This window comes from Taudactylus pleione, unplaced genomic scaffold (assembly GCF_031769625.1).
Source record: "Taudactylus pleione unplaced genomic scaffold, aTauple2 ptg000093l, whole genome shotgun sequence".
Classification (NCBI taxonomy): domain Eukaryota; kingdom Metazoa; phylum Chordata; class Amphibia; order Anura; family Myobatrachidae; genus Taudactylus; species Taudactylus pleione.
The window spans coordinates 21,667,227-21,683,085 of NW_028284495.1; the positions used below are offsets into that span (position 1 = coordinate 21,667,227).

General features: G+C 40.2%; 1 protein-coding gene across 5 annotated transcripts in view; it reads left to right on the top strand.

Moving 5' to 3' along the window:
• Positions 1-805: 805 nt before the first annotated feature.
• ZNF521 (zinc finger protein 521) overlaps positions 806-15,859 on the top strand; it is a 338,210-nt gene continuing 323,156 nt past the window's right edge. Inside the window, exons 1-2 of one of the 5 annotated variants that reach the window (XM_088469593.1) lie at positions 883-966; positions 1,755-1,795. In XM_088469593.1, the coding sequence (XP_088325719.1) occupies positions 1,756-1,795 (40 nt within the window). In that variant the 5' untranslated portion in view covers positions 883-966; position 1,755. Of the gene's footprint in view, positions 967-1,528; positions 1,796-15,859 lie in introns of those variants that run through there. The other 4 variants (XM_088469592.1, XM_088469597.1, XM_088469594.1 and 1 more) reach the window with 4 other exon arrangements.

Sequence of the window (15,859 nt, forward strand, 5' to 3'; positions counted from 1 at the left end):
TGCTGAACCAGTAAAAAGTAAGCATTCCATCCTAGTACATCTATAGTCTATAGGGTTACAGACTACTGAAATAATTTAGCTAGACACAAGAAAACTCTTAAATACCATTATTATTATTATTATTAATAATAATAATAATAATAATAATAATAATTAATAATAATAACACTTTTTAAGTTTAAGTGCAATTATCATTCAAAGAAAGCAATAGAACAATACGGTGCAGCATAATAACGTTTTGTTTCCTTTTCCCCAGATATTGTAAACTTTAACCAGTTTGCAGAATGATCTATGCTGGGGATGAAGCAGGTGGGAGACAAATAATCCCTGAGACAGTAAGAGAAGGATATAAACAGGAATAGTCACAGCTATTGCTCTGTGTTGTCTGGGCTGCACTGTGTATCTTTACATCAATCCAGCCAGAAGAGGGACCTTTCCACTCTCAGATAGCTGAACGTGTCTCTGCCCTGCTCTCTCCTTCTCTTCAGTGAGGATGGAGGAAACAGTTCATCTCTAGCAATTGTGTATGTGTAATAAGACACAGTGGGCTGGGGAGGGAGAGGGGGTGTATATTATGTGTCAGTGTGTGTGTGTGTGTGTGTATGTGTGTGTCAGTGTGTATGTGTGTGTATATGATGGGGCTGTGCTTGTTGTTTGCTGCTATGATGTCTCTGTATCGTGTCTATTCCCTGATCCTCCTGCAGAGGCTCCTGATCCAGGTCTGAGTAGCTGCTTGGTGTCCAGTCCACGTCTTGGCTGAGTCCCCCTCGGCTTTTAATCATGCCCCTCTGTCTGTGTGTGAGCGCAGGCAGGCTGACAATGATTTCCTCAGTGATTACGTACAGAGCGAGTCCCTGCGGGTTAGGGGCCCCCTCTGGAGCCATCCTGATGGCTTTAGGGGCCTTGCTTCTATTTTCCATTATTATGTGGACTACCGGAGCGACAGCGCAGTCCAAGACCTTGCAGGTTTGTGATGAGGAGGGAGCACACAGCAGCAGCAGCACACATCTCCTTCTCTCTGCTCTCCTCTTCCCAATCCAGGCGTAGACTTTTTTTCCTCCCAGAGACAAGGAGCTCATCCAGCTCCCTTTTTCCCCGATCCTAGCCATCCACGGAAGAAAGATCCCCCACCCCCAAAACAACAACAAACAAACCCCCCAAACAAGACCCCCTCCCTTCCACACCACCACAAGCAAATAATAATAATATTATTATTTTTAATAATAACAACAACAAATAAACACCAGCTCTATGCAACAGCAGTGTAGCAGCATTTCCTTCCCTCTGTGTAGTTGGAGTGCATGAAAAGTAAAAAAAAAAAAAAATTGTCTTTTATTTTTCTTTTTTCTTTGGTCTTATTTATTTTGTAATTTTTGCTGTTGCTGATTGAAAATATATTGCACTATTTGTTTGAGGAAATCTATTTTCCTTTTGGATAGTGTTCCCTTTTATAGAAAAAAAAATATACCAATAAATACCATGTAATTTTTTTTATTACTTTGGGATTTTTTTCTAAATAAACTATACAGATTTTCCTACAACAGTATTAATTGCATTTTTTTTTATTTTTTTTTTTATTTGCTACTTGTATTTTTATTTTTCATTCACCTATTTGAAGTTTTCTTGGCCACAGAAGAGGGCAGACAGGGAGGCTGGAGGAAAGCAGAGTGCGCTCTTTGCTAGGGGATCCTCGTTTTGTGTTGCCTTAGTTGTTAACGGGCTGACATTGAACAACTTCAGCTGTTTGCTTTTAGGATGTCTCGCCGCAAGCAAGCTAAGCCAAGATCACTGAAAGGTAAGAGACAAAGCAATGCTCATTTTCCTGTCTCAGTGTCAGTCAGTGGGGGAAGCCAGGGATGTGTGTGTCTCTCTCTAACCCTCCCTATTCAACCAGACCGAAGGATGCAGGGAACCGGGGCAGAGTGATGCAAACTTAGCAGCTCAATCACTGGAACCCATCCCTACTTTCACTGCCGATATTTTCTTGTCTCCCCCCACCCAATTGTAATATTTCGCTTTTTCTATTGCAGTCAGTTACATTGGAGCATCGTGCATGCATAGACAGACAGGGCGAGGGCATTGGGTTATAGTAAAAGTGGCTTCCCGTTATTTTGCACACGTGCCTAACTTTGCACGAGTTACTTTTTGCTTGCAACATATGGATACAGTTACGATGTATAGGCAAAAAGCAACTATTTTTTTTTTCCCTTAAGTCAGGAGCGATGGCATATGGGCTTTGTAGCCGTATTTACAGAGGCTTTTCTTGGGGTACTGTGGGCAGTCTCAGATAGGGGGTGGTGGTTATGTTACTGTACAGGTTATTCATCATGGAACGTTAGGAAACTGTGATGGAATGTGGAGCTTGGAGGCGTCTGGTCACGTGACGGTCGGGCGAGTCGCCTGGTGCAGGAGATATAGAGAGGGGAATCTAGTTCAGGGTCTGTATCATGAGCAGTATAATGCAAAAGCTGTAGAGAGGGGGAGCAGCCTGGTACAGGAGCTGTAGAGAGGCGAACCTGGGGGAGCAGCCTGGTACAGGAGCTGTAGAGAGGAAAACCTGGTGCAGGAGCTGTAGAGAGGGGGAGCAGCCTGGTGCAGGAGCTGTAGAGAGGGGGAGCAGCCTGGTGCAGGAGCTGTAGAGAGGGGTGCCTGGTAATGGGGCTGAAGACGGGGAGGGCTGCCAGTTAAACAGTGCTCCTGGTCTTCCAGAGTGAGCTATTAGCTGACAGGTCAGGGTAGTTTAGGTTACAGGTTTGCTTTAGAAATAGACTTTGGCTTGTCTATTACACTGTTTGTACACAAATACACTAATTCTTCATTGCTCCAGTGCCTTAGTAAAACATAAGTTTATTTATTTTTTTGGGGGGGGGGGTTCTGCTAGTACATTTTTTATTTTTTGTTAGTGAGAAGCATTGAAGATTGCCTGGTGGGGTTAACAGGACAAATATATAACGCATTCCTAGTAGGTTGGAAGTCTAGAACTGGTGTACGTATATGTGTGTGTGAGAGACTACCTGGGGAGGAGGACAAAGGGTGGCTTGTTGTGGTTGCGCTGAATGCTGTGCTGGGCCCACTGGAATGTTGGAGTCTGCTCTCCAATATAGAATTCCAGCACTTTTACCACCAGTTAACCCTCTCACTGCACCATTTGCTGGGGGAGCATAACTTCACAATCCTTCTGTATCTGAACATATCTAGTTTTTAGCTCCTGCATGTGGAAGTCACATACTGTACAAAGCAAAGCTTGACTACTTTCTGGAATAGTGTTATTGGTATATTCATAATCGAGTTGGAGTCTGGTTAAACTTTAAAATAATACAAACCGTTGTAACAATCTATATTCCCATTAGTTGCCTTTTTAAGTAAAATTACTCTTTCTATTTTAAGTTAGACTTAAAGATTTTTTTTTTTATGAATTTGCATCTCATGTAAATACATTAAAATAATTCCCTTTATGTATTTTCGACATGGACAGTAGGGCACCGATGCAGCCACAACCGTATGAGCAACTATTACTTTTTGCACATTTTCCAATGGCTAATCTTGTTTTATTTTTGAAAAAATTCTGTTTTGTAAATTTTATCTTTTCAGTCTATGTTCCTCCAAATATACTGTATAGAAAAAAAGTTCTTGGACTCGGCAACTAAATTTCCATATCTTTAATTGGCTATAATAATTAAGATTTTGGTAACTGCTGTAACTGTTTCAGACATGCAGCCTGTTTTAAATTAGAGGAGGTCATTTCACAAATCCTGGCTTTAAATGATTATTGGGACTTTTTTGTAAAAAAAATGTGTTTTCAACCCTGCATGACCCCTTAAAACCACCTCCTAGAAGTGTTGTTGGTCATAGATGTACAGTTAGTTCTGATAATCAGCACAAATGAGAATTATCAATATGCATATTTATCTTCTGACTATAGATAAAGGATAATAATAATCATAATTATAATATATATTTCAGGAGTTAATGGCCATTGTCTCTCCAGTTCATATTCCGGTCACAAAGCCTAGTATAGACACGATTATAGATGTCTCCAGTTTAATAATAAACTGTTCTACCTAAAAGCATCAAGTGAATGCAATGCTCCAGGTTGTTCTCAGTTAATCTATTGATTTGAGTGTGTAAGAATCTCCACAAATGTAACTTTTTTTTTTTTTTTTTAAGAATTACCATAGTGAAAGTTAACTCAATTTGTAACTAAAGCGGAGACCAACTTCCACCATTTACATAGTTCTAACCTACAGCAGGGAAACCGCATGCAGCCAATCAAACTATATGGAATATTGTTGGGCAGAAGACAGTGATGTTAGACGTCTGAACAACATTCTACAATGCTTGGGCAGTTTTGTTCTTCCATGGCTGTTCTATGACAAGAAATCAATGTCATCAAGTAGCTACATGCTCTGAGTATCCATTTAAGGTGAACCTAACATTCCATGTGATATTGGTGTAAAGAAAATGATGGAAGTATATGACAGGATGCTCATCTATTTACCCTATATTTTGCGTTGCTTAGAATTGCTTTGCAGAATTGATTCCCCTATAACAGTCTCTAGTTAGTTTAAGCTAGTGGTTGGTTGTGTGTATATAATATTATAGATTATTATTATTATGATATATAATATTCCCAAGACAATATTCTAAACTAAGATTTACTTCTAAAGCGCGTGTAAGGTTAATTACTGACTTCAACCGTACAGCCATAATGATGGCCTATTGTAAGTCCTAAACACATTTTGTTTTATATTTTTGCATTTTTCTACTTTCACTTTGTTTGTTGCAGGAGTGATTAAATTGTAATATACTACTAGGCTTTTGTTTGTCAAAGCTGCTTATCACAAGATCTTTATTATCCCAGTTGTACCAGAAATGGAGGTTAAGATTTATTGCAATTGACCTACATATTGCTTTAACTGAGCACCCATGGCTTTTAGTTTCTTGTAATTGCCCTCTACATCATGATGACAAAAATAAGAGAGACTTACCTTTCTCGTTCTAGCTTTGCTAAATATATAATATGCAAAATGTACTCTAAATGAACTTTAAACCTAATTATTTTTTTCCTTTTTAGCATTTGTTAAAAATGTCTAACCCAAAGCAAATTCATTTTCGATATTAAAAATATAAAGCGTGCATGTATGTTAAAAATTATTATGACTTGTTTTAGACCTTACACTGTCAGTTTTTTTTTTTTTTTTTTGTATTTTTAAAATAAAAAGTTTTGTTTTTGTTCCCTTTAATTTTAAAATAATAAAAACATTAGTTTTAGGAAAATAGTTTGATTTAAGTTAATCAAACATTAAGTGCTGTTTTTATTAAGATATTCAAGTGGTTTTTTTTTATAACGGTATGCATACATGTTTATTCTATTTTAAATTTAAATTGTATACACTCTCTCAGCTGACCTGTAATCATCTATGCATATTGCATTCTCCCAGTTGTACTAATCATTCATTATTTTGAAAACTTAGTATGCAAACTCTTAGATCTGTATAGTATTATTTTAATGCTTTCATTGTCATTAAATTGTGATTTAAATGGGCAAGACGATTGCTACATGTTTTTCTTTTATAATTTTTCTTGTTTTAAAAAAAAAAAAAAAAAATTATTATTATTTTAAGATCCAGCCGTTGAGCTTTGCTCTGACATCATTCTTCTTCGTAATGTGAGAGATAATGGCGGCCAGAATATCCCTTACACATACATGTTAGTTCACGGGTCCCCCTTTTTATACAAATGAAAAAAAGTGTTACTTGTCATTGTTTTATATGGATAGGTTACAATAGAATATCACTGATGGGCATACACCTTTAATAAAAAAATATACAGTGAATTAATTAGGACTGTAAACCGAATTTGGTTCTTGTGCATTTTTTCTTGTCACATTTGTTAATATATTTCAGAAGTTTTGCCACTCTAAACAGAGCCACTTGCAACATAATTATCTAATTTATATTTAATGTATAAGAAGTATGTATGTGGTTATTTTTCTGTAGGCGTACTTTGGTTTTTCCACTTTAACTCTAATACTAGATTTGTTCCAGAATACTTTTCCTAGACGTCTGTGTCTCATTTAATTGTTTCCATACAGAGTTTGTGTCTGACGTGCTTACAGTGAGGGTTGGAACACTTCTCCCCCCACCCCCTCTCCATTTTCTGCACTACACAACTCCTAGAATAATTTCAAGCTGTAACAGCTTTTGATTTTGAATACTCATATCTTGGCAGTGACGATGAATATCTGGCAAATGCTTAGTTACCCTCCAATGTATGTGTTTTTCCATTGGCTCCTGTTGAGCTGTCAAAGGTCAGAACCAGCCCACTGGGAAAAATGTAACTTTCTAATCCTATTTCAATTAAATCAGAAATATGGCCGTGTGTTTTTCTTGCCTAGGGAGTTGATGTAGCTACAGTAGGGAGCAGATTTTCTACCTTCTTTGTTCTAAAAGTATACATTTTATATTGATTGAAATATATATCGCATTAATATTGCAGTGTAATAGAAAGTCAACAATTACTGTTAACATCACCTGGGATTAGACTTTGCTGGAGAATTTGAATGATGTAAACTGTAGCAAAACTCAATTGACTTATACAGTGGACAAATGTAGTCTGTGTAAACTTCTTCTTGGAATGAATTTACCCCTGTATGTGTAATTTAGGCATGGCGATGAGAACACATGACAGATGGTTTAGCATGTTTGCCTTTGCTACACCATTTTGCCGGTCGGTGGATTACTGCTCTCACTGACCCACCTTGGTAAATGACGCCTTTAGGCATGAAGAGAAGAGGGAAAGAGAGAAGCAAGCGGACAGGCAGTAATGCAACTATCCACTTGAAACTAACTTGGGGAACAGTAACTTGTGTTAAATATATTGGCCTGAGCGCACATTATGTAATAAAGGCTTATGACCAATGTACAATCTCGGAGCCAGAAATCCTACAAATGTGCAATTGTTTAAAGCAGAGGTTCCCAAACACTGTCCTCAAGGCACCCTAACAGTCCAGGTTTTAAGGATATCATGCTTGACCACAGGTGACTTAATTAGTACCTCAGTCAATTTGACTTAACCACCTGTGCTCCACCATGGATATCTTTAAAACCTGTACTGTTTAAAACCTGTACTGTTGGGGTGCCTTGAGGACCATATTTGGGAACCTCTGGTTTAAAGAGTGCCATGCCGGACACAAGTGCGTACTGCTTTTCTGTAATAAACTCGAGGAACTTTTTACAAAGTTCCCACATTATTGAAAAGTAAGAAGTCAGAGTAAGTTTTGGGATTATGATTGGCTTGCAAAAATGAAGAGAATCGACAAAATAGACCTTGTTTATATTTGTTTATTGGTAACATAAATAAGGCAGCACTCTATGATGGTCAATAATCTCATGACCTGCAAATTACTAGTATTAGTTGTGAGAACATCACTGAAGGCTAATGTTCATAACCATATGTATGTCTTCCGCTTTGTGACGTTGACTTTTTCTTAATAGGTAACAAGAATATTTTAATACTAATGTATCTTCACTGATGCCCTGACCGAGGCATCGGCAGAGCGTAGAATTGCCCCGATAGCTGCCTGATGTATGGGCTCTATTAGGGTTTGGAGACATAGCCGTTAATATATCCCATATTCAATGTAGTCTGTTTACAGTTGTTGTTGTATTTTGTTTTTTCTTTTTTTTTTTCTTTTAAAGCATACTTTATTGTTGATTGGCAAAAAAAACTATAATAATGTAAGCTAATGGCCTTTTACATACACATGCATGCTTACACTTTCTGGCAAATATTGAAGCTTTGCCTCAATTTTAACATTGCATTCAGAATTAGACTGTTAACACTCACTAGAATATAATGGAGTTCTGTAGGAGTGCTCATTAAGTACATTGTACACTTTTCAGTTGGCACATGTTGTGAATGCAAGCTAGAAGGGCTATGCTTTGTACACTATTGAGTACAAACACTTATAATGCGCCACAGAAAAGCAACTATCATCAAAAGATTATGACCTAAATACTGAAAAATGTAGACCTATCTGAAAACTGTACAACATGTATATAAGTTGGTGTTGCCCATATTGTATATTTGTAGCCATATAGAACGCGTAAGCAAAATTCTGATTTGTCTTTCATTCTCTCATACATGCATAGTATGTTTGTGTAGCTGTACTCTGTATAATATTTACTCTATTCTTAGGTTTTTATAAAAGACAGTGTTGTTTATTTTGTTAAATCACTCACTTTTTTATCTCCTTGTGATAAAATATTTTTGAGGCTCTATATTCCGACTTTAAAAGTCTCTGATAACAATACATTGTACTTCCTACGGGCAGACTAGCCGTGGGGTCTGTATTTTGACGCCTATCTGAAGTCCCCCGTCTGGCTTCTTGTGTCAGGATATAGACCGGCGGCATTTAGTCCGCCGGTCTATAAACTGCATCCCGTTCCGGGTGAGGGAAGGAAAAGCACATGAAGGAAGAGGGCCCTGCTCGTTACAGCTTACAGTCTAAATAATATACAGTAAGTTATACTGTAAAAGCCACTAATGATAGCACTTAAGGTCACAAATGGACGTGATTGCTGCTTTATGATGGAACCAAGTTGCATGTATTTTAAATGTGAACAGCCATACAGAGGTAATTCATATATCTGCCATGGAAGCACCTAGTTCACCACTGTGCTACAATTGACAAGAGGCTTTGCTATGTGGCTCACACAGCTGTATGGTTAAATAAAGTTGAGCCTATTTAAAAGTGCCCGAACTAACTTCCTTCAACTTCTGACTGCTCTGTATGTTGTTCAGAATATGCATTTGTAGATGTGTTTTAAAATACGTGTATGTTAAAATGAGAAAAACAAATTCTCTCTATAGGCCGAATTCAATTCAATGCGAAACTGAATAGCCACTGGAGGGCGCTCCCGCAGCTATTCAATATGCCGCACTGTTTGGGCTTCTAAAGGATTTCTTCTCGCATCCCCCCTGGGGATGTGAGGAGAAATCCAAAAAAAGTTCTGGGCACGCAGCTGTTTGCTGGCTTAGCGTGGAGCTAACATTCACATTCCTGGCACTTTAGTCAGAGAATGCTGGTTGTCGCGACTAAACACTCAGGTTAAGTTGCGAGAACCGGCTTTCTCTGACTTAACCAATTACAGACCAGGCACACAGCACGTTGTATTGAATAGCTGCGGGAGCTCCCTCCTGCTTCTGTTCATCTTCGCATTGAATTGAATTCGGCCCTATATATCTCCAATCCACGGCACTCAACCATCTGTGGTGCCTTTTTTTTATGTCACCACAGTATTTAGATGAGAAAAAAAAGTGTATGTGTAAAATATATATATATTAGTGCATATCGGGCTTGATTGTGAGTTGCGTGCAGGTTATGCAGAAAAATGAATGCGGCTATACATACATATGCATCGCCCCACTTATTCTGTGTGTGAGGGCAACAGTTGTCATTAGTGTCAGCACTTCCACATACCCCATGTGTAAAAGATATGTCTGAAACGGGCATCTCCTCTGAATAAGCGCAACACTGAATAGGACACAGCTCTGGCTATACGCCCGCGTCATGTCCATGAGATGGTTCTCTTCCGTGTGTAGGCAGAGTTAGGCCCATTTAATTTACGAAGAGAGTATCAGAGATGCATATTTCTGTTGGGATGCATGTGCAGTTTGCTAGAACTAGCTAGATGCAGCCAACTCTGAGACTAGAGAAGACTTCTGTTTGGGAGATAATAGGCCAGATGTATGAAGCTCTGGAAAGTGATAAAGTGCAGAGTGATAAACGAAGAAATCAATCAGCTCCCAACTGTCATGTTACAGGCTGTGTTTGAAAAATGACAGTTGGGAGCTGAGTGGTTGGTCGTTTATCACTCTGCACTTTATCACATCCCAGAGCTTCATACATCTGCCCCAATGTCTGTTAACGGCCTTGTTCCTGGGGCAGTAATTGGGTGGAAATACCACCTGCAGAAATAGTGGCCGTGGAGCTTCAGTGCTGCAGGGCAAATCCTATATCACAATATATGACAGAATATTGCCTTCAGTTTAACCCTGTGAATGGAATATTTTTTCCAATTTTCTGTCATTGTGGTGGATTGGCTGCTTAGAATTCTGAAACCACAAATCCCAGCACTCCTGTGACATTCTAATTTCTGAGTGGCCACCTTGCTAAGTGCACATATTAATTTTTTTTTCTTTATTTGCCCAAACTGCACACCCCCTCCTCTGACATCATTGAAAGAGAATGCTATTCTGTTCTACAACTGACTTTCTGTCCATGAACAGTACTAGTAATAGGTTCTTATCTTAAAAAATGTACCATGACTCGTTCCTGGAACATAGCAAAGATAAGGCAATTACTTACACTAAACCTATTACTTATCTGCATATATACCTATAAAACATATTTATTTCTAGGGAAGTACATCAACCCTAAAGATTCCTTATGGGGCCTGCGTATGTCGCTGACCACACCATAGCAGTTAAATATTGCCCGCTGGGATGTGGTACAAACTGGACTAGGATACTGAGAGCCGGGCACATCGTAAGGATGCTCTAGGTGGATTTCCAGGCTGCTGCAATCCAAATGCAGGTGCCAGCGGGTTAGTGGCGATGCTGCTCTCACGCACTTGCACACTGGACAGTGGAACGCCCCTAGTTACTGCCCTGGTCATTGATGGCATGTTTTCTGATTAAGTTCAAAGGTTATACATTTACGTGGAGGTATTTACAATCGCATGTTAGGGAAAGTATTTTGAAGTATGACATTTGTTTCTCTTATCAAAATATGTTTTGATTAAAGTAATTTCAGATTTTTGGAAGGATCCTGACAATGTTTACATATTATTTTCATAATTATCCTGATTTGGCTACAGCTGTGATCTGTGTCGCCTATATCTTTGCTTAGATTGAAATTAGACAAAAGCACATTAGTGATAATTGATTCCTACCTGTGAGTGCATTCTCACATTACGGGGGGTATTCAATTTGGATGCGAAAAGTCGGAATCTGTGATAAATTATCGCCGATGACGTCATTTTCGTATGTTTCAATTATCCCCGTATTCAATTTCAAAGACTTTTCGCAGGTTCGAGAAGTCTTTGGAAAAAAAACGGGGATAACTTTTCACCATGTTTTACATGGCGAAAAAAGTGCAGAATTGGGGTTTAGGAGTGCAGGCTTAAAAAAAAATAGCCTGCACCCCTGGGAATGTCATTTAAAAATAAACTGTCAAAAGAAAGTAAAAGAAAAAAAATAGGGACACCCCAAAAAAAATAAAAAATTTGGGTGAAAATAAAAAAAGTGGAAACCGTTTTTAAAAATAGGGAAAAAGGTTCAGGGGTGTTCTGCAAATATGCCGAAGGTGTTTTCTAGAATAGGCTGTTAGCGGCAGGTGCATTTTTGCAGAATTAAAAAAAAATGACCTTAGGGACTTAATAATATGCTAATACCCATTTTCGTGTACCCCAAATTTGATGGGACCACTTTAAAAAAGAAAAACATAACCTAAGTGCTCTTCTGCATCACTTCTTCAAAGTCAGGAAAAAACACCTACCGCGGCTATTTAAAAACCCGACTTTCTTTTGCAGGCAAAAACGGGGGTACCCTTAGTGATCCCCCATGTCTGGACATCTTTAGGGAGGTCCTACAATTATTTCCCAAAAAGTCCTATTTTTTTTCGTAGATACCAATTCGACGGGTACTGATTCTAAATTGAATACGGGGATAAAGCAGGCACGCGCCCGATACTTTATCCCAGGAAAAGCTCCGATGTGGAGCGAAAAGTCCAGCACAAACTTTTCACTCCCAAATTGAATACGGACCTATGTGGGATAATGTGGCTGTGAAAGGAAAAAAACATGCCACTTTTTTTAAATGTCCATTGTAATATTACGAAGAAATCTATAGGCGTGGGCAGTGGTTTTTCACCTGGGAATCCATCACACTTCGTGCATCACCGTTACCCACACATTTTCTGTCTCTATCTATGGCAAAGAGGAACACAGCACAGGCAGTTTAAAACCTCTCTTTGGTGTTCTAGTCCAGTATTATTGTGGATTATTCTTGAGCGATAGTGTTAATTTTTTGTTTTTTAAAATCTTTTATCCTGCACGAAAGAAGGACAGACCATGGCACCCTGTGACTCTCCAGGTGTTGGAGTTTCCATTGGAATTGAACCCTGGGCGGTTAAGAGGCATGTCTAGCAAAGTATGCTGAGGCTTGTAGTTTGCCGAGCCTTACGTTGTTCAGGCCAGCAAGTCTCAAGGCCTCCTTCTGCATCTAAGCGTTGTGAGACTACTTCTAATAATGATCTTTTGCAGTTTTAAAACGTCCCCTCATCCTAACTTAATTTTCTCCCTTCTCCTCTGATACATGCGTTAGAGCGCACACGCCTCTGATACATGAGTGAAAGTGCGCGCACGCACTCCTCTGATACACACTCCTCTGATACATGATTGAAAGCGCGCGCACACACTCCTCTGACACACACTCCTCTGAAACACGAGCGAGAGCGCGCTCCTCTGATACACGAGCGAGAGCGCGCGCGCTCCTCTGATACACGAGCGAGAGCGCGCGCGCTCCTCTGATACAGGAGCGAGAGCGCGCGTGCTCCTCTGATACATGAGCGAGAGCGCGCGCGCTCCTCTGATACACGAGCTATAACAGGTAATTTCCATTTTTTTCATTTTTTCTTCTGATCAGTTTTGGAGTTTTTGTACTATGGGCACTCGAATCACCAGATTCACCCCATCTACACATACTCGACTGAGGGCCTGATTGGATGGACGCAGCGCTGATGTTTTACGCAGTTGAGCGATTATCAAGTTTCATTACTGATGTAGCCTGCAGTGAGGATTTATTTTCAAAGTGATTGACAGGTAGGGAGAGTTTATGGGTGGCAATGGGGGCGGGGGGAGGGGGGGTGTCAGCCAAATTACAGGCATGTTGCAACTATTTTCGGGGCATGTCAGACTGCAATAGCGATCCCATATGCAGTAAAAGTGGCTCCAGCATCTCTGTTTCCTCAACATGGGCTGATTATCGACTGATCTGTAACCGATGCTGCATACCAGTATGCAGTTGCTTGGAGCTGCCGACTGGCATCTCAATGCAAATCCAGGCGGCTGAGACATTTGCATATTTTCGCACACCTGCTGCGTATAAATTTGCAGCTGTGGGGGTATTATGTACATATCTGAATCAGGCCCTGGGGCAGCTAAATCCAAAGTGTCACAAACACTTCACCACAAAGGTATTTAGTGCAATCCTGTTCCCATACCATTGCACTTCTCATTACCACAGCAATTTTATAACAAAATACAAATGGTCCACATGGACTATTGCACAGGTTCTCAAACTCGGTCCTCAGGACCCCAAACAGTGCATGTTTTCCAGGTCTCACAGAATCAGAAGTTAAATAATTGGCTCCACCCGTGGATCTTTTAAAATGTGTCGGTGAGTAATGACTACACCTGTGCACCTGCTGGGTGATCTGGGAAATGTGATCTGTGTGGGGTCCTGAGGACCGAGTTTGAGAACCACTGGTCTATTGTAATCTGATTACTCTGTGTGTTAGGCGGTATAGCAGTGCATTAGACCACACTTACAGTTGATCTTTAATTGCTGGGTTGTAGGAATTACCAAGATCTGGTCATACCCATCGTGGATCGAGTTCTTGGCGACATCACAATGATGTTGGGTTTCCAATGTGGAAAGGGCACCGTTTTACTAACCACATGGTTGGAAGCTAAAGCAGACGGCCCATGATACTTCTCGTTGTAGTAAGTAAAGATTTCTGTGAACACACAGCCAATTGTAATACTCTTCCAGCTGGATTTACCAACATGCCCAATAATCCAAAATCAATCAGATGCTTTTTATCGGCCATACATTTTTGGAGGCCATGTGCTTATATTCTGCCAATTGTGCAGAGTGTGGCCACATTATAAATGGAAAAGTATTTTGTAAAGGAGGCTTATTGTAGACTTTCAGACTGTAAAGTCCTGGAATCATAGGTAATGCTGGAGGCCGCAGTAAAATAGGAGAACAGAATATAGTTCCTTTTATGCCTTTGCTTTAGGAGCATGGTCTGAGATGTTCATATAAAGATATATGTTAAAACAAAGTATTTCCTTAAAGCCCTAGGTCAAATTTGCTACCCTAGACTACTGTATAAAGATAGTCATTTAATATTTAAGAATCCCAGCTCTGCTAAATATTTTAAAAGGACTGAGATTTGACACATCACACTAGCATTGAACTAGACACAAACCGAAGATGTCATTTCAGGTGATCTGTATAAATTTTACAGGTTACATGTATTGCAATCCTTGCTGCATTAAAGTATGAATTGTCCTGTACAGTAGATAATTAAAAAAAAAATTGCAAATGGGCTGAGCTTGAATTGAAAGATTAATATCAGATTTATTGTGGCGAAAGTATAAAGTTTGGTACACACTAGAGCGATGTCTGGCCGATATGTCGTTTCGTAACGACATATCGGCTACATCGCTCAGTGTGTACGCATGTTTGCGCGCTCCCGCAGTTGGTCGGTTTGATGTTCTGCACATCAAACCTAGCGATATCGCTAGATGCCAGTGCATTGTTAGTGAATGGCATAACAGTGATCGTTCTGTTGTTCATTAGAGTCGTCCAGTGTGGACGCACAATCACTGTCATTCATTCTGATGTCGGAAAAGCAATATGTTACTAGTTAGACATGTTTACACAGTTCGGTCACATTATTATGACCACCTCTTACATTTGACGTCTACAGCGAGTAGCTCATGAAGTAAGTCACGTGCTGTGCGCTGGCTTGGTGGGTATATAAGGTGTGCAAAAGGCAGTCTGCACGCATATTACTCGTTGCTGTCACGGGTAAAAGGGGAGATATATCCGAGTTTCAAAAAAGGATAATTATTGGCTTTCGGGCCAAGGGTGGCAATACTGAATCAGTGCAGTTTGTGAAATGTTCATGTGCTGCTGTGGTGAAGGTGTATCGTGACTGGACAAATGGCACCATTGCGAATAACCGATGTGAAAACTGCGGAGCACCAGGTGCCATTGATGTGAGAGGTGAACGTCGGCTACAAAGGTGCTTGGGGGCTGACCGACACCCTCCACTGGAGCAGCTCACCGTCAAAATGAACCTGTGGGCCACCAGACTTGTGTCTAAATGAGAGTTCAGCGAACCCTGCTGCATATGGGGCTCCGAAGCTAACAAAGGTGCATAGACGGAAAAGGCTTACATTTTCACGCCTGTATCGGAATTGGACCTCCGCTGATTGGCGAAGGGTTACCTTCTCTGATTAGTCATGTTTTCTGCTTCATCGAACAGATGGACGTTGGTTGTCAGGCAAGAAACATCGGAGAACAAACACGCTGTAACCATTGCTGGAAGAACACAAGCTGGTGGTGGCAGCGTTATGGTCTGGGGAATGTTTTCATGGCATTCTCTGGGCCCACTCATCCATGTAGAAGGCACCCTCAATAAATTTAGTTATGAATCTATCATTGCAGAGCACGTACACCCATACATGCTGAGTGTCTTCCCTGAGGCAGATGGTATCTTCCAGCAAGACAATGCGACATGTTACATGGCTAGAAATAATAGCCAATAGGATAAGCATGACCAAGACTTCCAAGTACTTCTCTGGACCGCTAATTCCCCGGACTTGAACCAAATTGAGCATCTGTTGGACCACCTCGATCGTTGCATTCACTCTGTGGGATACTCCACCGCACACCCTCCAGGAGCTGTAGGATGCACTGCAGTCAGCATGGCTCCAGATACCTGTGCCAACCTACAAGCACCTTTGAGTCACTCCCAGCCCCGTCTAGCTGCTGTCTG